General features: G+C 45.8%; 2 protein-coding genes across 2 annotated transcripts in view; one reads left to right on the top strand and one right to left on the bottom strand.

The window, feature by feature from the left end:
- The window catches only part of SEC31B (SEC31 homolog B, COPII coat complex component), a 29,922-nt gene extending 17,796 nt beyond the window's left edge, over positions 1-12,126 (top strand). Inside the window, 18 exon segments of the mRNA XM_053582945.1 lie at positions 456-686; positions 2,831-2,905; positions 3,169-3,267; positions 3,611-3,710; positions 4,460-4,588; positions 4,591-4,637; positions 4,834-4,960; positions 5,328-5,473; positions 6,251-6,424; positions 6,937-7,112; positions 8,828-8,939; positions 8,942-9,008; positions 9,436-9,750; positions 10,001-10,059; positions 10,360-10,506; positions 10,798-10,908; positions 11,656-11,727; positions 11,932-12,126. Coding sequence (XP_053438920.1) covers positions 456-686; positions 2,831-2,905; positions 3,169-3,267; positions 3,611-3,710; positions 4,460-4,588; positions 4,591-4,637; positions 4,834-4,960; positions 5,328-5,473; positions 6,251-6,424; positions 6,937-7,112; positions 8,828-8,939; positions 8,942-9,008; positions 9,436-9,750; positions 10,001-10,059; positions 10,360-10,506; positions 10,798-10,908; positions 11,656-11,727; positions 11,932-12,126 — 2,382 coding nt within the window.
- Positions 12,127-16,906: 4,780 nt separating this feature from the next.
- The window catches only part of WNT8B (Wnt family member 8B), an 8,714-nt gene continuing 4,015 nt past the window's right edge, over positions 16,907-21,605 (bottom strand). The window contains exons 2-6 of the mRNA XM_053583510.1: positions 20,359-20,392; positions 19,497-19,686; positions 18,532-18,657; positions 17,648-17,790; positions 16,907-17,464 (exon numbers count right to left, since the gene is read on the bottom strand). Of these exons, the coding sequence (XP_053439485.1) occupies positions 16,919-17,464; positions 17,648-17,790; positions 18,532-18,657; positions 19,497-19,686; positions 20,359-20,392 (1,039 nt within the window). The 3' untranslated portion in view covers positions 16,907-16,918. The remainder of the gene's footprint in view (positions 17,465-17,647; positions 17,791-18,531; positions 18,658-19,496; positions 19,687-20,358; positions 20,393-21,605) is intronic.

Below are 21,605 nucleotides of genomic sequence, written 5' to 3'. Positions count from 1 at the left end.
TGGTACAGCAATAGAATGGTAGTCTAAGGCTTGGATTAGAGGGGAAAAAACAGAAGGCTTGTGAACAATTCTAGTAATCTATGTGTACTAGCATTGGGAATGTGATGGAGGAGACCTGCGTGACAGACAGTGAACAAGAAACGAAGAGATTTTGTTGCCTGGCTATAGTGGGCACAAAGACTTTGAAAATGCTGAGGTGTTTAGTCCAGGTAACTGGGAGAATCGTGGTACCAGGATGGGTGAGCAGAAGGCAAGTACAATGTGGTGGAGGTTTAAGGTGATGGTGTTAACAGTGCGGAAGTGGCCTTAGTATGAGAGCACATTTGATATTCAATTCCTGATCTTATTCTACCCCCAAGAACTCTTTTACTGATTTCCTATGCTAGGGATGACCAGGAGATACCCTCCCCTGTGATCCTGACTTGGTGTTTCCCCTTCTTGCTTTTCCTCACCAGTTTGGAGGGAAGCTGATTACCTTTGGCCTCCCCAGCTCTCCTGCCCATCATATGCCACCGCCGTGCCCCAACCTAGTCTTCATCAGTCAAGTCACTACAGAATCTGAATTCCTGATGCGGTCAGCTGAGCTACAAGAGGCACTGAGATCTGGAAGTCTCCTGAATTATTGTCAAAGCAAGAGCCAGCAAGCTTCACTGCAAAGTGAAAAGATGCTATGGCAGTTCCTAAAGGTAGGGAGCCTAAAGGCTGGCTGCTCAGAGGTATTTCCCCAAAGCCTGAACTACAGTCTCTGTCAGCTCCAGGAAAGGCACAACCACAGTGTGCCTCAGATTACAGGGGTTCTAGGTGAAGGCTGCCAAAGGGCAGTTAAGGTGATGGGAAAAAAGGAAAGAAAGAGAAGCAGAAGAGAGGGGAAGATTAGTTGAAGGACACATTGTCTTAAGAAGGCTTTAAGTTTGTTTTAAGTAGCCCAAGGAAAATCCTTGTGGTGGGTCACTGTACTCCAGAGGCATGAATTCAGTTCTAGTTCTAATTTAATTTCAAATTGCATATGACATCAGAAGGAGTGCTATACTTGTCATAGGTAAGAACAAGTGAGAGATCTGAAGAAAGAGAGGGAAGGAGCTGACTGGTTGGGCAGTGCGAGGATTATCCAAATCTCTGGGAATATAGAGAAGAATGCAGAAAGAGGATAGGCCTCGTCTCGGGGTGAGAGGGACTTGGAGTCTGAGCTTTAGACATGGCAAAGCTTTATGAAGGCAGACATTGGGAAGATGGGAAAGAGAAAAAGATTTGAGAAAGATGATGGACTATAGAATGAAATTAAGAAAGATGAGGAAAGAAAAGAGAAAGAAATGATGCTTCTGGCTAGTCACAGTGGCTCACATTTGTAATCCTAGCACTCAGGGAGGCTGTGGTGGGAGGATCACTTGAGCTCAGGAGTTCAAAACCAGGCTCTAGGCAAAGTGAGACCCCCATCTCTACTAAAAATAGAAAAATTAGCCAGGGCTAATGTGGTGGGTGCCTATAATCTCAGATACTCCTGAGGCTGAAGCAGGAAGATTGCTTGAGCCCAGGAGTTGGAGGTTGCTGAGAGCTAGGCTGACGTGGCACTCTAGCCTGGATGATAGAGCAAAACTCTATCAAAAAAAGAAAAGAAAAGAAAGAAAGAAAAGATGCTCCTGTTATAAGCAGGATACAATCTCCAGATATATCCAAGAATGGTGAGGTGGGAAAGAGAATAGAGGGCGTGGTCAGGAGTTCAGCCTTCACACTGCTGAACGAGGAGACAGTAGTACCTATAGGAGAGAGGGAATCTGTTTTAAAAGCCACCCAAGAGCTGTCCTTCCTGATGGTTCCTGGAGTCGAGCATAGATGAACATTTCCAAGAGCACAAAGGAGCAGAGTGCCCAGAGACACTGAGAGAAAGATCGTGGTGAGAATTCATGGTTCAGGGTGGAATAAATCAAGGCCTAGGCCAGCTAACCAAGATTAGAGGTAAGGTTTGCTCCTCAGTATTTGGGATAGTTACCTCTGATCTTGGTTGGCTGGCCTAGGCCTTGATTTATTCCACCCTGCACCATGAATTCTCTCAGTAAGGCTTGCTCCTCAGTGTTTGGGACAGGAAGTAGGAAGCTAACTTTATTTTATCCATGCATCTTCTACTGGGGTCTTCTCAATCAAACATTCAGACTCACAGGCTACTGTAGGCTACACTTGGCATTGGTCTCCTCAGAAGGATATAGGCCAGGGACCACCATAGGCCAGCATCAGGCAGTCCTCTTGCATGGGGGTCCTTTCAGTAGTCCATGCAGCAATCTAGAGTTCTCTTCAGCAACTCACAAGACAGCTCAGGGGCAAGGATATGAGATATATACATCAGCAGGTGTGTAAGTTGCCTTGACCTAGAAGCTTTTTACCCACAAAAGCCAGTATCTCTTGTGCCAGCTGCAAAAACATACTTTCCAGAATCCATGCAAGAAATCTGTCCAATTATAAGAATCATTGCAATTAGGGAAATGCATAGTGTGGTATCCACATAAATTATTTAGTTTACATAGTTCCAGTCCAAATGCAATTTGCCAATCACAAACAATGTTGTCTAGAAATATCTGACATTTTATTCTTGCAGAATCCTAGTAATGTCAAATTCTCATGCAGAAGGGGTATGGGGTTATGTTAACACTGCCCACACCCAGCAATAAATCCTATCTGGGGAGGAAAAGGAGTGGTGGCATTGTACTGCTGAGGGCACTTCTGGTAAGATGAAGAACTCTATCTGAGGATATACTGGCACAGATAGCCAGCTTGGTGCATGACAGGGGTTATTTGTGTTCATTTCATGGAGACTTTTCTGTGTTCTGTGGTTTCTTAGGTGACCTTAGAACAAGACTCCAAGATTAAATTCCTAAAGCTTTTAGGATACAGTAAAGATGAGCTTCAGAATAAGGTAAGCTGCTTTTTATATCATAAACATGTACTTGTTGCAGAAAATAAGAGAATTATGCCAGAATAAACCCATTCCAGAATACCTCTTCCAGGGTTTAGTTATTGCATATATGAGCATTTTTCCTCCTGGAGTTAGGCTTTTTCTCAGGAAAATAAATCAGGGATCTTGGGATTCCAGTTGGTGGGGTGTGGAAGTGAGTAGAGCATGCAATGCTTGTTTGACTTCATGCTGAAAGAGTGGTCCTCATAAATCTTTCTCTGCAGGTGGCCACATTGTTGAAGAGTGACCTGGGGCTGGGTGAGAGCCCTCAGTCCAAGGGAAATGACCTCAACAGTAACAGACAACAGGCCTTCTACAGCCAGGTGTGTTAGGAGCCCACTCAGCTTTACCTAGGTAGCATAGGAGACTTGCCTTCAGGGTGTTTTCCCCTTCCTGGCCCCTCACTTGCTCTCAGTAAATGCTCAGCTTCTGCTGAAATCTTCATACTCCACACTCATGGAACCAGAGTGAGACACAGAGTCCATAAGCTTTTGAGCTGGAAGTGGATCTTCATCTTAACCATGAACTAGGGCCCTTCCTAAACTTTACCTGGTTATTCTTTCAGTTATATGCACTAAAGGCAAAATAGCAGTGCTCTCAGAGAGCCAGCTCTCTGCCTGTCTTCTGTTTATTTCCTAAGTAAGTCCTCTGTCTTTCCTTGTGCAGGCCTCCAAACACACCACAGAGGAAGCCTCTGCTTCCTCAGCCTTCTTTGATGAGCTGGTCCCTCAAAACATGACTCCATGGGAGATCCCCATCACAGAAGGTACCCTGATCCTAAGCAAGAAAAACTCTGCTTGGGAGTAGGTGGGCCCAAAGTTTGCCAAAGGATAAGACATTCCTTTCTTATCTCCCTTTCCACTATCTCAAGTGCTGGGTGGGTCTCTTACTAGTTAGAACCTTATCTGGTTGGAGATTTTGATGTACGGGTCCTTCCTATGGAAGTCCTTGTACCAAGAGCTTTTTTCCTATCCTTGTCTCCTTACTCAAAGCAATGTGACTCTGCCCAGAGTGATCAAGAACACATCACACTGGGCAGCACCTGTGGCACTTATACCAAGGGTGGTGGGTTCGAACCCAGCCCCAGCCAAACTGCAACAAAAAAAAATAGCCAGGCATTCTGATGGACGCCTATAGTCCCAGCTAATCAGGAGGCTGAGGTAAGAGAATTGCCTAAGCCTAGGAGTAGGAGGTTGCTGTGAGCTGTGACGGCACAGCACTCTACCGAGGGCAATAAAATGAGATTCTGTCTCTTAAAAACACACACACACACACACATATCACACTTGAGATGCTGGTACCTGAGTTACCTCCCTGCCTTGAGTCCTATCTTTAGTTACTACTAGACCTGGGCACCCTTGGGACTTTATTGCCAAGGAATGATACTTGAGGATTGTTTTTGGAGCAAGGCAGGCTGGGTGATAGAGAGATTCAGGGGTGTGCTGTGAGCCCTTCAGGGGACAGGAAGCTAGAGTCTGAGGGCAGGCTAATGTGGAGGGGCTGCCTCCCCTACAGATGCTGATGGACTCCTGAGCCAGGCTCTCTTGCTTGGGGAACTGGGCCCTGCTGTGGAGCTGTGTCTAAAGGAAGAGCACTTTGCTGATGCTATCATCCTGGCCCAAGTTGTGGGAACAGATATGCTGAAGCAACCCAGAAGCACTACCTGGCCAAGAGAAAAAGCAAAATCTCCCCGGTAACTGTCTGTTGTACAAGAGAAGAGAGGGAATTACTGGGACCTTGTCAGGGAGTATCTGCCTGTTTCTCTCCTCTAACTTCCCATACTTCACCAAGAGCCCCTACTCACCGGTCTAACAGGAAGCCTATGTGTGACTTCTACCGCCCATCCTGGCTGGCAGCTGATGGCCTTCTTCCCTCTCTGCCCATTATAGCTTCTGGCCTGTGTTGTGCAAAAGAATTGGAAGGACATGGTGTGTGCCTGTAGCCTGAAGAACTGGAGAGAGGCACTGGCCTTGCTGCTGACATACTCAGGCCCAGAGAGATTCCCTGAGCTCTGTGGTAGGTGTGGCTCCAGCCTGGAATCAGGGGACACTTACAGGCAGGAGATAGAGGAGCAGCCTGAGCTTGAGGAGGCCAGGCCTTGTGGGTCAGGGCTGCAGCCTGGCTCAGCCAGTGTGCAGAGATTGCAGCATACATTCATGCTTTTGATGAGGATCATTTATTGTTCTGTTTTACTTTGCCTTGTCACATCATGAGGCAAGCGCTTTGCCCTTCAATTGTAGAACAGGGTGAACCTCAGTGTTGTCTTAAAGCCATTCTAGCTACTTGTCCCACAGCTCAGTGTCCTCCACCTTTCCAAACAGGAAAAGAACAGCTGTGCCATGAAGTTTTCTTGAAATGAAATGAAGTTTTCTTCTCTCTGCAGACATACTGGGAACTCGCACGGAGCAGGAGGGCAGCAGGGCACTAACCTCTGAAGCCAGACTGTGTTATGTGTGCTCGGGGAGTGTGGAGCGGCTGGCAGAGTCCTGGGCAAAATGCCCCCAGGCTTTATCCCCCATGGCTCTGCAGGTACCCCTTCTCCGCAGGGTATTGGCCACTACATACTAGGCCCTTAAGAGAGGCTAGCAGTGGAGATATGCAGAGATATCAGAGGCCCATCTTCTGGTTACAGACCAGAGCCAAGGTGTTAGGGAAGAGTGAAGGTCTCAATGTATGGGGTCTTCACCCAAAGGTGAGATACTACCTCCTTCCCTCAGGGGAAACTAAGAAGCAGCTCCTTAGGTAGTAACCTTCAAAATTTTTTCCCGTTTGAGGTTTGATTAAACAAGTTTATTCAATATTTGAGTAATTGTGAGCTTGGCCCTTCTAATAGCTGCTGCAAACATTTGTGTGGATCTTAACTACCAAGTGCTCTGCAGGTGACCAGAGTCTGTGGGCCACTAGAGGGTGGCGCCTGTGGCTCAAAGGAGTAGGGCGCCGGCCCCATATACCAGAGATGCAGGTTCAAACCCGGCCCCAGGCAAAAACTGCAAAAAAAAAAATGTCACACTAGAAGCAATTAGTATAACAGAGTCTATGGTTGATGATGTATAGTAGAAAGGGTATAGAAAGGAAAAGAATGCAGATAGGTCAAGAATCTGAGACCAAAACAGGCCCAGTTGAATCCAAAGGCTTGGGAAGTGAGGCCAGAGCCCTTCTCTGTCACAACTCTTAGATTTCATCATCTGCTGCCTTTTCCCGGGTACAGCCCTCTGCCCATAGAAAATCCCTGGGTGACCTGCCCAGACTTAGAAGGCAGGATGTGCTTTGAAGAGAGCATTACCACTGTCATCCTTGGCCCTATAGGACCTGATGGAGAAGATGATGGTCCTTAACAGAAGCTTGGAGCTACTGCGAGGTCCCAGTGGGATGAACCCAAGCCCTGCCACAACCCACTGGGTCACTCAGTATGTCAACCACCTGGCAGCCCAGGGCAGCCTGGCCACTGCCATGAACTTTCTACCCAGTGACTGTCCACAGGTAAGTGGGGCCATGTGGAGAGAGAAAACTACTTTATTCAATCAACTAATACTAACTGAGCCCTTCCAGGAACTATGCCAGTACTAAAGCTGCTAAGATAGATAAGATCTAATCCCTCAAGCACATCACATTCTACTGGGGAACAATCAGATGTCAATAACTTTTAGTGCCAAACAGAAGCTTATAGTAAGCACTGTGGGATTCTAGGGAAGGGGCTAATTTTCCCTGAAGAGGTCAAAGAGGGCTTCCTGATGGTTAAAATAGCTGAGCTGGACATTCAAAGAAAAGTAGCTTACCAGCAGATGTAGGGCATTCTAGGCAGAAAGAACAGCGAGAAGGAGAGAGGTATGCAAGTATTTGCCAGGGATTAGGAAACTTGGAGTCATTTAAGGCGGCTAGAATATAGAGGGTCAGCTGACGTTTGACTGTTGTATAGAGCCAGGCTTATAAGAAAGGATGTTTGATTGTTTTTATGTACTTAACACAGCCCTTCCATATCACAACTCTTATAGCTACCAGTACAGCAGCTGAAAGATCGGCTTTTTCATGCCCAAGGTTCTGCTGTCTTGAGCCAGCAGGCTCCCCCTTTTCCCTTTCCCCTGATTGTTGTGGGAGCTACCCCCCACTCTAAAAAGACATTATCTCACAGATTGGGATCCCAGACTTCTCACCAGGTAAGACCTGGTTTGTTTATCCATCTAAGTATTCACCAAGGAAGAAAAAAAATAAGTTATTTGTTAATTCATTTGTTCATTCATTCAAAATACTTATGTACCAGGCATGGTTCTAAGCACTTGGAATATATTAGTGAACAAAACTTATGAAAATTCTTGACTTCATGGAGCAGAGAGTCAGTTATTTTTCTGGTAACTCGTTTGTTGAATAACTACTAGACTCTTAGGACATAAAGGTACACAAATCATGATCCTTACCCTCAAGTCACTCATAGTCCAGTAGAAACATATGTGAAAAATAACTACAGTAAAATTCATAAATGCCATGATTAGGGCGTGACAGGGTGCTGTGAGATCACATAGAAGAAAGCATTTTACTCTGTGTGGGGGGAGTAAGAGGGGGTAGTTCAAGGACTGTTTCAGAATGAGTATGATGTTTGATTTGAATCTTGATGGTTAAATGTTACTGAGGCAAAGGGAGTGGGTGGGTAAAGACTGTTTCAGGCACCAGGAATAACACGTACACATTCAGAACATAAGTGTATTGGATCATGAATGAGTGATGAATTTTGTCAAATTTTTTTTCTGCATCACGTTCTAGGATCATTTGATTTTCCTTCTTTAGCTTGTTTGTATGGTATTGATTGATTTTTAAATATATGTATATTGGACCAGCCTTATCTGACCTGCAATAAATTCTACTTGGTTGTAGAATATTATTTTTATATACATTGTTTGATTTGATTTGCTAAAATTTTGTTGAGGATTTTTTATATCTAAGTTCATGAGAAATATTGAACTATAGTTTTATGTTATGCTGTCTTTGTCTGGTGTTGGTTTTAGGGTAATGCTGGCCTCATAAAATGAGTTAGGAAATGTTTCTATTTTCTGGAAGAGATTGTGTAAACTTTTGTGTTAATTCTTTGAATGTTTGGTAAAATTCTCCAGTGACTCTTTTTTGGAAGATTTTTAATTACAAATTCAATTTTTTAAACAGTTATAGGACTACCAAAGTCTTCTTTCACTTTGGCTGAGTTTTCATAATTTGTGATTCTTGAGAGATTGGTTCATTTATGCTAAGTAGTTAAATTTATGAATGTAAAATTATTCATATTAATAGTATTCTTTTATTATCCTTTCAATGGCTTCAAGGTCTATTATAATATTCCCTATTTTGTCTCTGATATTGATGACTTATGTCTTCTCTTATTTTATCTTTATTAATATTTATAAGTGGTTTATCTATATATGTTTTGTCTTTTCTTTTTTTTTGCAGTTTTTGGCCGGGGCTGTGTTTGAACCCATCACCTCCGGCATATGGGGCCGGCACCCTACTCCTTTGAGCCACAGGCACCGCCCTTTTTTATTTTTTTATTTTTTGAGACAGAGTCTCAAGCTGTCACCCTGGGTAGAGTGCCGTGGTGTCACAGCTCACAGCAACCTCAAACTCTTGGGCTTAAGCAATTCTCTTGCCTCAGCCTCCCAAGTAGCTGGGACTACAGGCGCCCACCACAATGCCCAGCTTTTTGTTGTTGTTGTTGTTATTGTTGTTGTTGTTGCAGTTGTCATTGTTGTTTTAGCTGGCCCAGGCCGCATTCGAACCCACCTGCCCTGGTGTATGTGGCTGGTGCCCTACTTACTGAGTTATGGGCACTGCCCTGTTTTTCTGTTTTCAATTACTTACTTCCCTTTTTCCTTTCCAAGGGCTGACCATTTCTTCTCTTCACAGGTTCCAACTCCCATCTTCAAAGCCAAGTCTTTTCACATCTCAATCATCCCTAGTGATGTCCTTGACACCTTCCTATCCTAATCCTTATCAGGGTTCCAGGATGCAGAACCTGGAAGTGACTGTAGGGTGCCTGGGCCTCAAGTTGCCCAGCCTTTACCTTTGGACCCTGGGACAAGACCTGGTGAGTGAGTGACTGAAGATTTGTCTGAACGGAACACATATGTCCCAGGAAAGCAATTGTTACGGCCACCATGGATTTGGGAGGCAGTATGTCTGTCTAGTGAGAGGAGCTTAGAAATTTAAATCTGAATTCCTAATTCTATCACTTACTGACTTCATATCTTTTGGCAAAATATTAATACTAAAGTAGTTCTGTTGGTGATTTCAGTGCTATAGGATTGTTTTGCAAGTTAAGGAATATAGGTAAAAGTCAATCTCTCCACAGCTCTTGCCCCACTTTGTACCATAAATTATAAATCGACATAAACATGTATTAATAATTTATTATTATTAGGTTTTTAAATTGCTGTCCTATTCCTCCCTAATGTGCTCTATGACTCTTGGGAATTGAAGTTTGGTGGCAAATACCTATTTCTGTTCTACTTCAGCTCTATCTCAGCCACGGCTGTTAGGAGGACAAAGAGCTCAAGTTCCTAATCCTGTGGGATTCTTTGGAACATGGCCTCTTCCTGACCCCCCTCCATCTATGGCATCCCTAGACATCATGCAGCCTGGCCCTCCCTCCCTGCCTGAAACTTCTAAACTGCTCCCTCTGCTTCCTATGAGACCACTAGGTCCCAGCCCCATGATCTCCCAGCCACCAGGCCCTCCTGCCAGCTTCCCTGTGGCATACCCTCCCGGAGGACCAGCTGCTCCATGCTTTAGCACCCTCCCAGCCCCTGCTATCTTGACTCCCCATCCAGGTCAGTCTTCCTTCCATGGCCTTCCTCTTCTGAGTTGCATCCTCTTTTTCCTTCTCTCTCCACTATTACCTCAGGAGTTTTTTTCCTCAGTGAACTGGGACCCCTTGGGTGGAGAGTGACTGGGAGTATGGCTGGTCTGCAGAGGGAGGTAGGGTGGACTCCAACTAGAATAATTTTTCCAGCCTTCAGACCAAAAATTTCCAATGTTCCTGTCAGGCCCCTAAAAACCTCTTACCTTGTTACTCTGCAGCACCTCAAGATTCCTGGAAAGATGCTCCAGCCCCCAAAGGAAACCTTCAAAGGAAAAAGGTCAGTGTGTCTTTCCTAACCCACTCCCTCATATATTCACCAGTGACCCACATTCTAGTTCTTGACAGAATTCAGTCAGTCCTTCCCTTTCTTGGGCTATCCTTGCTCTTCTCCCACTCACTCTTCTCCCCTCCGCACCCACTTCTTTCCCTCTTGCATACACATACCAGTCTTCCCGTTTCCCAGTTTCCCACTCATTCTTCACTATTGTTCACTATTAATGTCTATCACTCCCCAAAACTAGGGCCTATGGAGTCTCCTAGCTTATAGACTCATGTGCCTTTATCTCTCTCCCTTTAGCTGCCGGGGACATTTATGCCTCCAGCACCGATTACTGCTCCAGTTAGGAGCCTCAGCCCTGAGCTACAAGGGATCCTGCCCTCACAGTCCCCTGTCTCCAGTGTGGGTCAAGCTCTCCCAGGAGCCCCAGGAGAACTCAACCTACAGGTGACAGAGACAATGTGTTCCCCTCCTCCGGGAAACCTTTCACCCCTCCTTGGGTGTAGAAAAGCAGGGAGCATGGTAAATGGGCCTCATTCCTCAAGGTGGAGGCAGTCTCTAAGCTGAAGAAAACTGGATTGGATACCGGGTATCCTTACTGCAGAGGCGGGGAAGGTGCTCCTCCCCTCAAATCTGTTCTGCCCTGATGGGAGCAGAGTGATTCTGACTCACTGAGGAATAGTCCTTAGAGAAGCCGTGAGAAGTCGAGTTTCCCTGTCTTTCTCCTGCCTCTGTCAGCAACTGCCACTTGGGAAGGTGGAAAGGAAAGAGCTGCCCCCAGAGCATCAGTCCTTGAAGACCAGCTTTGAGGCACTTCTCCAGCGCTGCGCCTTGTCTGCCACTGACTTAGTAAGCCTGAACCTTCCCCACAATGCCCATCTTGTGCCGTTGCTGGGTCTAGGACCCCTCATCCAGTTCCTTGTGTGACTTTTCTCACTGTCCCTAAGCATTCTATCTGTATCTTGTATTTATTTTATGTCCATGAGGAGTAGGGGAGAGACTAACATTCTCGCCTGAAGTCCAGCTCCTTAGTAGCAGGACCCAATAGCATCAAAATGTAAAGGCAGCAGCAGGTCTTAGAAGGAGGGTAAAACCAGGAGTGAGGAAACCTGTGGTCCGTTTGCTGGCTGTGTCAGCTTGAGCAAGTCACTTATGCTCTTTGGGTATCCATTCCCTCCTCTATGAAATGGAGCAAGAAACCTTAGCCAATCTAGCTCTAATATATTGTGATTCTTTATAACCCTTTGTAGTGTTAGATTTAGGGGCTGGGATCAGAATCTATTTCTTAGGGCTAGGCACAGTAGCTCATGCTTATAATCCTAGCACTTTGGGAGGCAGAGGCAGGATTACTGATTGAGGCGAGGAGTTTGAGACCAGCCTGGATGATAGTGAGACCCTCCCCCCATCTCTATAAAAAATAAAAAACTTAGCCAGGCATAGTGGTACACTTATGTAGTCCTAGCTACGAAGGTGGCTGAGCCAAGGAGGATCACTTAAGCCCTGAAGTTCGAGTGAGCTACAATGACACCACAGCACTCTAGCATGGGCAACAGGGCAAGACACTGTTTTTTAAAAAATCAATTTTTCTCCCTGCAGAAGACAAAAAGGAAGCTGGATGAGGCAGCCCAGCGTCTAGAATATCTATATGAGAAGCTCTGCGAGGGGACTGTAAGTACAACTAGCTGTGTTCTCTCTGCCTCTTGCCTCTCTGCCATCCCCATGGCCAAAGGAAGCCCAATATCTTTTCTTCCCATAGTTCTCATCATCCTGGGTCCCCACAAAATACATACTGGACTAGCCTTCAGGACTTGAATCCTCTTATCCCTTCTATGCTGCCAGAATAAAGGCTGGGTTGGGTTTGCTAAGCAAGAGTCAATCTCTCCACCGCTCTCGCCTCATGTCCTGGCTGGGCTCCACGAGGTTGCCCGATGTGTGGATGCAGGAAGCTTTGAGCAGGGCCTCACAGTGCATGCCCAGGTGGCAGGCTGCAGCAGCTTCAGTGAAGTGTCCAGCTTCATGCCTATCCTGAAGGCTGTCCTCAAAATCGCTCATAAGCTGCAGATCTAAACCAGCCAGCCTGTCTTGCCAGGAGGCCACTTCTGCTATCATATAACTCCTCCCTGCAGAAAAGGGGGATTTTGGAACAGATTCTATTTATTTTCTCCACTCCTCTTCACTTGCTGGCAGGAAGACATGTGATGCTGTAGGATTAGCTCCAAACGCGTTGAGTGCCGGCTTTTTATTTCTTTATGCTTGGCCCTCTAGGATCTATCCCAGACTCTCTAAGCCCTGGAGGCAGGGCATGGAGTCAATTCTTCACTTTCCCTAATGCTGTATTCTAACAGAACCTAGGGTAGGATATCTGCTCCCCCTGGGGTTATTCTGTTTAAGTGACCTGTGGCACAGTGAAGAGGATCATTATTTCCAAGTCTACCTCTGCTGTAACCTACCTTATGGATCTTTTGTTTTTCCCTTCTGTGGTTTATGATCCTGACCTTACCTCCTCCCTGCCTCTGACTCATATTTTCAGTCCATATTTCTCTGTAGCCCAGGGGCTGGGGTAGAGCTAACAGCTATCACCTTTTGCACAAGCGATAGACATGAGGGATAGGTGCTAGCAGAACCAAGAGAGGAAACTTTGGTCCTTTTAAAATAAAATTTCTCATCTGTCAGCATTATTAAGGGTGGGCTAGGTTAGGTAGAAAGTAAAAGGGGTGAACTGTCTTTTGCTGGAAGCTGCCTTAGGCTATTAGATAGAAGCAGAGGGACCACAGCCTGTGGGGAACAGCCCTTGACTCCACTTATGTTTCAGCCCTGGCCTGAGGCCCTAGATTATTCATCCTGTGATCATAATAAGCCCAGTTCTGGAATAGGAGCCATATTAATGAAGCCTTCTCTTCCAGCACTGCTCCTTAAGGGTTGGGGCCTTTCTCTCTCGACCACAAGTCTCAGGGCTACCTTTCCTGGTTGTACTTTCATTTGCTGCTTTGCTTTTGATTCAGATATACTTAATGGTGCAATAAAGCCACTTTGATTTGGTTTCCTCCGTCATCTCCCAATCATTGTCTCCTCTGGGCCCTCTTTTGCCATTACCTCTTTCTAATCCTCTTTGTTCTTGCTTCCTGCACCCTAGTAAGGCAGGGGAGACGCTTGGCGAGAGAGAAGACATCAAGAGAGTTAAAGAAAGGAAGGTATCCATTCCACTGAATTAAGCTGCAAGGGTCTCCCCTGGCAGCATTTGTGGCCACTCTGCTGCTGCTGAGTGTGTGTGTGTGTGTGTGTGTGTGTGTGTCTTCATCCCTGCCTGACTCAGCTCCAGGGTTTTCCCCACACCACTTCAGGGCTGAGCTCAGCTGCACAAAAGGACTGGGTGTGAAGCCAGGGGGTACTAGCCCTAATCCTGTTGTAGATCCCATCATGTCTGCAGGCTAGATGTGTGTGTTTGGGAGGGAGGGATTGTTAGGCAGTATTTGTTTGTAAAGCCACTTGCTCTTCAGATAATACTTGCACTAACTTCTATTGATGAAGCAGTGTGAGCCCCAGCAAAGTCCTTTCCCAAAGTGTCTTTGAAGCCAAGAGCCCATTGAAGGGAAGAAAGGCTAGGAGAGGGGATTAGTTTGTTCAGCAGCTGTGAATTTCAGTGGGAGGTTGATGAACTCCGAAGTCTTTGTTTAAATTAAAGGGGGGGAGAAAAAAGCCGCTGCTGGAGCGAGAGCCCCACTTGGGGCCCTGAACTAACTAACACAAGGAGAAGTCTGAGCTGCAGGGAGCTGTGTACTGACTGCGAAGACTTTTCCCAAACACTTTCGGAAAAGGTGTTGTGAGAAGAGAAGGGGGCGGAGTGGCGGATTAGCATGTGAAATGAAGTTTTCATTGACTCCAGTGGGGGTAGAAGGCTATTTTAATAGCATTTTGTTCCCCTATTTTCTCTTCTTGAGCTCTTTAGGGATATTGTTTTGTTAAGACGGGCTTTCTTCCCCCTTCTTTCCAGTCTGAGGATTGCCTCTATGGGAGCCAACATAAATATTTCTCCTCCAGGAATGCGGGTTAATTAAAAGGAAATGAATGAGTGGAAGCATCCAATCCAGACCCACAATAGGCAAGTGCCCTGGCCTGCCCTCCCCTCCCATCACCAGCAGCACCACCAGCGCCGAGGATGACCCTGTCTCTGTCTTTGCCCCAACCTGCTGCTAAGGCCAGTTGAAGCTGGGATTCTTTTCAAGAAAAGAAAGCCTGCCTGTGTGTATGCTCACAGGCCAGAGACAGGAAGGAGTCAGTGTTTTGTCCACCCCAACCAGTGTCCTTGTCACTTCTCAGGACCTCCCTCTGCTTCTGTCCTCTAACGCAGACAGATGGGCTCCTGAAGAGCACACAGAGGAGGGAGGGGACCTGTGTTCCAGTACTCAGCCCTTAGTAACTTACTAGTCGGAGGAACAAGCCAGTTATCTTTCGCAGCATCTGTTTAAATCTGTAAAACAAAAGATTTGACTAGCTGACCTCAAAGATGTTTTCCCAAGCAACAGTCCTGGTGTTATCCCCTTTGTAAGGGCAGCATAGCCCTCATAACAGAATATAGGATGAGAACCTTACCTCCATGAATGCGGGGATGTCGGTGTGCTGCTCACCACTGTCTCACTCTAGTGATTGTTGAATGAACAATATATGAATGGATAATGCACGAGGGGAGAAAAGCAATACAGATCTAAGGTAGCTCAGTAATGTTTTCTTTATAGAACTCAAATGAATCTAGTATCAGTCATATCCATTTAGGGATATAAAACAATAACCTATGAAAGGACTTTCTGGCAGCATGACATGTTTAGAGTACTGACCTGGAATTACCAAATAGGAAGCACAATGGTTCTGCTATGTTTATGCTGAGAGCCTTCTGGAGAATTTAGCATTGTAGTTTTGTATCTTCTAGCTACCTTGCCAGACTTCCTGTACATTGTCAATAATTCTGCCAAGTGGGACACCGAGGTTAGTATTTGCTTCTGCTTAAGGAAGAAGGTGAGCTGGAAGATTCAAGAATCCTAGATAGAAGGTGAGAGACGGAGCAAAGGGCCTTTCGCTAGTAGAGATGAAGCACTCAGAAGGGAACTATATTCCTGGTCAGGAAGGGGAACCTCTCTGCTCCGTATGTGTTGGTAGGACCAGATGATGTATAAAGCCAGGGGCTTGGGGTCTGACCATCTGCCACGTCTCAGTTTGGAATATGGGACACTTTCCACTTTTATAGTAAGCCCTTACGGTCTTGGTCTTTTTTTTCCCACTTGGAGCCACATTTCTGTGCTTTCTCCTACTCTGGGAGAGGCAGGTTGAAGATGTCTCATTACTGACCAGTTCTGCTTCAGAACTGCTGGTGCCCAGACCCACGACTGGCCTAGTGGGTCAGGAAGGGGCTCCCTTCCAGCCCAAGGGAGCTGGAAGTTCCTTGGGCTTCAAAGTCTATTATGACTGTTCCCTCCCTAAGGACTTGCCTTATTTTATAAAAAAGTCCTTGCTGTACTGCTCCTCTCCAAAAATAAAACCAGAAGATTCAAGCACCACAAGCTACAAGCTCTTAGCTACTATTAGTGGAATATTTGTATAGATGATTTACTAGATTAGCCTCAGTCAAGTCAAGATAATTACTTAGGCCATTGGTGAAACAAGGATCTAGAGAAGATGATATCCTGCCAAGCTGGGAGGGAGGAGAGAGCCTAGGGGTTATATCTTCTACCCATCCCACTCCCAGTATCTTCAAGAATCAGTTCAGTACCTGGTAAAAAGAGAACATATCCCAATAACTGCAATAAATTAAAGTTCAAGGTGCTGAACTTCCTATTGGCAACAGTTTCATTGCAGGAAGTTTATTTATTGAATATTCAATGCCCTGAATCCTGCCTGTTTGAGAAATGAGGTTAGTGGAAGGACCCTCATTTCTTTTCTTATGACCTGCCTTTAGACCAGAGTCTGAATGGGAAATTGGCTTTATTTACCTCAGTCTTGACTCAGAGGAACAAAGATCCTTTGGGGAACGAGAAGCGATAGTTTGTTGCTAGGAGGAAATAAGTGAAACTTGAAAGGGTAGGATATGACTGGTAATCTGCTCCTACATAGTTTCTAGGCCTTTGGGATATATGTCTGGATTTCCTTGGGTGATTGTCTATGAAGGTTATTGCCCCACTGGTAAAGTCCATTAGTGATGTGGTATCACAAGGATGAGTAGCATCCTTAGTATTCAAGACAGCACTTAGGGTTCCCTCTTCTGCCATCTTCAACCTCTGCCTCTAGGAACAACCCCCCTACATGTGCTTTTTCTCAGGCCAGTGTCCTCAGTTTCTCTTCAGGGAAAGGGAAAGGAATAAGAAAGAAAAAGCATTAGAGATTCCTGGGGAATCTGCAAACAGCAGGGAAATCAGAATACAAGAGGGGCTGTGCAGAACGGAGAGGCAGCTATGGTGAGACCTGGGAGCAAATAACAGGTGAAAGAGAAAAGCTTGGTTTTACCTGGGCCCTCATGTCTAAGAAAGTTCTTCCACTTCCTAACGCTCGATAGGCTAACGCCAGGCTTTGGGGTACCTATTAGAGGTGGGAGGAAGAAAACTTATTCTCATCCTAGTCCAGGAAAGATCAATGGTTCAAAATCCTAGAACAGAGTTCTGAGACCTAAATGTGGGCTGTGAGGAAGACCAGACTGCAGAGAAATTGGGGAAGACAGTTTGCAAAGTGACAAGCTCTGGAGAGACTGCAGAGTCTCAGTCACAGGATCCCTGGCCTTGGGAACGCGGGGGCCCCATTCCCGAGGTTCTTCTATTACTGGGGTCTCTAAAAGAAGCCAAGAACAAATAGGAAAAGGAGGCAGGAGAGGAGACCCTTAGGGTTTTCTCCCGGGTCTGTGCGCAGCGCCTCCTCGCGGCCGCTCTGCGCGGCTACAGAAATACTTGGTGACTCGCCGGCGGCACTGCTCGCAGCGGACAGCGCAACACCAGTGGAACTTGCAGTTGCAGCTGGACACGGTCTCCGCGCGGCGCTCCTCCACCGCCAACCCGCAGTCCCCGCACAACCGGCGGCAGCTGCGGCGCTCCCAGCGGCCTAGGGCCCGCCCGCGCCGCAGGCACTCTCGGCCTTCGGTGCCCAGCAGCCCCAGCGTTTTGTTCTCCAGGCAGTAGTCTGGGGAGTCCTCCAGGTGCACCAGCTCTCGGGTGGAGATGGAGCGGAAGGTGTCGGCGATGGCGCCGCGGCCAGCCGCGCTGTTGCCAGCTCCCTGCAGCAGGTCCACCTTGAGTGCCGCGTGGTACTTCTCCTTCAGGTGCGCGCCCACCTCGCGGAACTCGGGCAGCTGCAGCCAGCAGGTCTGGGTGGTGCAGCTGCCAGACACGCCGTGGCACTTGCACGTGCGCTTCATGGTGCCCTTCACCGCCTGGGGAGAAGGCTAGGAGTCAGGCCCGGGATGAAGCCGAGCGTGAGGCCAGCCCTCGCCCCCGAGGGGCTGTGAGGCGTCCAGCTGGTCTATTTGGCCAGCCCACTTAGTTAACTCATGTTCCCATCTGTCAAATGAACTGAAGAATAGTCCGCACCTGGGGCTGGCAGTGAACGGACTCACCTTGCGGCCAGCCTCGTTGTTGTGCAGGTTCATGGCTGCCCGTGCATCCTGTCCTGTTTCCAGAGCATCAACGAACTGCTTGGAAATCGCCTCTCCGAAGCCCACGTTATCACTGCAGCCTCCCCACAGCCAGCCTTGGCCCCCTGGAAAAATGCAGGAGGAGGAAAGGTCATCGAGCAGGCGGCCGCGGAGCCTCCTGCCCTGCTGTTCGTAATTGGGTTGGGGGGTCCAGTATAGGAGAGGATTAAAGTTGGGCGCATGCCCAGTGTCCGGATTAGTTTCAGTCTACATTTGTTTTTGCCACTTTTATGCCCCCGCTTCCACCCTCAGCCAATCCCCTGCTCAGAGCTTCATGACGTAAGTAGTTGCCGAATGGATTCTCTCAAGGTGCGAGAACCCTTCTCGGCTTGGCGGTGCTCCACGCAATGGTGCATGTGTCCTGCCGGCGATTGAGGTCTGGACGAGGATTCAAAGGGAAAGACCGGCGCAATTGAAATAATATGGAGCAACCAAGGTGGAAATTCATCGGTAGGATACAGAGGATAGGAGACAGCAGTGTAGGTGAAGAATAGAGTGTAGCCGGACCCAGAGAAGGAACAGAGGATGGAGTCCCCAGAGTCTTGTTCCTTTATTATTATTATTATTGTTGTTATTATTTGTAAATTAAGGAAACCACTCAGTGGGAGAAGAGGTTCCCAAGCTACATTTAGTCTGGTTTGTCTCTGTAGGGTTTGGGTTCAAATTGGTTCAACCATCTTCAGCATGTTTTTACTCATATTTAGAAGTACACAACTTTTCTGCACCCCACAAAGCTACCCCCAACACTGTCATTCTTTAAGTGAATTCAGCTGGCCTGTCCTACCCATCCTCACATCGCTACTCACCCAGTTGCCCATTGCGGGAGTCATCACAGCCGCAGTTATCAAAATCTCCAAGGCTGCAGTTTCTAGTTAGAGTGTACATGACTCCAGCAGAGCTGATGGCATGTACAAATGCTGTCTCTCGATTAGCTGGAAGGAACCAAAAATCTGGACAGTTAGAGATAAGGGTTGTAGCTGGAAGAAATATCAACATGCTACGTCCCTTAATAACATCATTATACCTTCCTTTCCCAGCTCCATCCTATTTCCCTATCTTTAAAATGTGTCTCAGAGTCTTCCAGGATCTGCTTCCTCATTGGCCTTCACCTCCCTATTCTTCTCCCTTCCTGTCTCTTCAGGCCACACATTTTATGACCAGGTGAGTAGGTTATTGTTGATATACATGACTGTAAAGGATTTAGATGGAAAAGAGCCTGAGGAAGAAATCAGGAAGAAGATAAATCTGAAGGCTGGGTTATAGAGAACCTATTCCTGCTTCCTTTTGGAACACTGGAGCCTAAGAGGCATGTGCAGCTGGTCTTGTTAAAAAAAAAAAACCTCTAATGGGGTTCTTTCACTTACTGGCATGGCTGCTCTATGTTCTCTATAGAAATCTAGTCTACAAGTCAGTTTCCACTTGCCCAGTACCTCTCTGCTGAGCCTGCTGAAGGAAAGAGCTAAGAGATATAAGGATTACGACCCCCTGCCTCCTGGAAGAAACTTAGCCAGATGAGAGGCCAAGGATGGTATGGGATTGGGGATGTGGTAAGTCCATTTGTTGAGCAGTGACAGTGTCAGGGAAGAAAGGAAAAAAACCTCTATAGATATGAAAGAGGAGATGAAAAGGAAAAAAAGACCCCAGGAGATGACCAGAGAGAAGACAGCAGGTAAAAAATAAGGGTGGAGAGGAGTCAGAGGGCCATCCCTAGAATCAGGGGCTCAAACCTGTGACCAGGCGCCCAGGGAGCTGTAGCAGAGGCTTTTCTTACCACTGCGAAGCCCGCCATGGCTGGATAGCTGCAGGGCTCTCTCCGGGCAGTTCCAGCGGTCCCAGGCAAACTGATATTTACATTCTTCAATACCACTCTGAGCACCAGCTGCCACACTGCTGGAGTAGATCAAGTAAGCCTGCAGGGACACAGAGGTCAAAATTCGGACTGAATTTAGGAGACATTTGCTCTAACCTGGTCAAGCATCTCTCTTCCCGCCCACTCTCCCAACCCAAAATAAAGACAGAGTAAGCACTTTAAAGATGCTATCTCATTTAACATCACAAATAACCTTGTGAAACAGGTACCATTTTATAGATTAGGAAACTGAGGCTCAGAAAGGTAAAGTAATTTGTTTAAGGTCCCACAGCTAGCAAATGGCAGGAATGAAACTCAGTTTTATCAGATTCTTGTTTCCACAATCCTTTATTCAATCTACTGCCTCTCCAAAAATGAGACCGAATTACATAATTCAAGAAATTTCACCTATTCTCATTCCATTATTATCTTAGAAAACAACATTTTGGAGCTGAAAATGTCCCTCTATATAGAGATCCTGTAGTACAATCCCCACAGTTTAAAGATGGGACATTGCATCCCACCCCAGCACTGAGAAGGCTGTTGACTTTATGAATCTGGAAATTCTGGCTATAAATTTAGAATCAGTGCTCCCGGGTTCTTATCTTGGTGCTGACATTAGTCTGCTGTGTGGTTTAGGGTGTGTCTCTAACCCTCTTTAAGCCTCAACTTTTCTATCTATAATGCATATAGCATAAAAAAGATGTGGATACAATGAAAAGAAATGTTTTTGGTCTTTGATCAACAAGTGAAATCCATATTAATGAAATAAATTTTGTCTTACCTTTGGACCAGTCATCAGGAAATTGTTCACTGACCTAGAAGGGGAGAAAAAAAAAAAAAAAGTGTAACAGAGTGACACTAACTTGTTTCTGCTTCCAAGAGTTGTAAAGATTACTTCAGCAAATATAATTGATATGAACAAAGGGTAACTAATTTCACCAAGGAAACACTATGCATAAAACCTACTAAACATATAGTAAAAAAGAATGTGAATAAAAGTAGTATGATTTCCTTGAATTTTTGAAGTTAGTTAAAATTCCCCATGCCATAAAAATTGGGTATAATATTGCTCATTATCTGGCCATGGCGTGGAGAGAGAGAGCTAGCCTTAACTCACAACTGTGTGCAAATGCTCATCTCTCAGCATTTGACATATGGATCTTGTTAAATCCTTACTGTCTCAGGTATTATTACCTCTATTTTGCAAACAGGAAATCTGAGACTCAAGAAAAGTTAAATATATGTCCAAGCTCACCCGGCTAATAACTGACGAAGCATGTTTAAATCTAGGTTTGTCTTACTCCATGGGATTTTAGAAGGATAGTTCTCTAATCAAGAAGCGATAACAGTGGAATATCTTTCTAGGGATTGAGTCACTATCAAATTCCAAACATATACAGTCTGACTCTGGAAAATGGTTTCACTATTCATTTTAAAACTACAAATAGATTTGTCACGTGACTTAGCAGTTACACTTTTGGGTATTTATCCCAGAGAATTTTGTACTCAGGTCTGAGTCACTGCAAATATCTAAAAATAAATTTTTTGACTAAAAAAAAAAAAAGAAATTTGTACTCAGATGTTCATAATACTCGGATGCTTTAGCCCCAAATTGGAAACTATGGTGAATGTTTTAAAAACCTGTGGTACGTCCATTACTCAGCTATATAAAAAAAAAAGAAAAGAAAAAGAAATGAACTCTTGCTAAATGCAACCAAGAACTTGGATGAACCTTAAGGAAAATATATTGAGTGATTAAAGCCAATCTCCAAAAAATACATGCTGCATGATTCTAATTACATAACAACAGTGAAGTAATATAGAGCTGGAGAACAGATGAGCAGTTGCCAGGGATTTGGAATATGGGGTGAATGGGCTATGAAAGAGTAATAATAGAGTGTCTTGATGACTGTGGTCATGGTTATACAAAGCTACACAAATTACACACACACACTCAAATACGAGTACCTCCAGTGTGTATGTAAAAATGGTGAAGTCTGAAAAAGCTTATAGATAAAGTACTCTAGC

The sequence above is a fragment of the Nycticebus coucang genome, chromosome 3 (assembly GCF_027406575.1).
Source record: "Nycticebus coucang isolate mNycCou1 chromosome 3, mNycCou1.pri, whole genome shotgun sequence".
NCBI lineage: Eukaryota > Metazoa > Chordata > Mammalia > Primates > Lorisidae > Nycticebus > Nycticebus coucang.
Note: the sequence above shows the minus strand (reverse complement) of the source record. Positions and strands in the feature narration are given on the sequence as shown.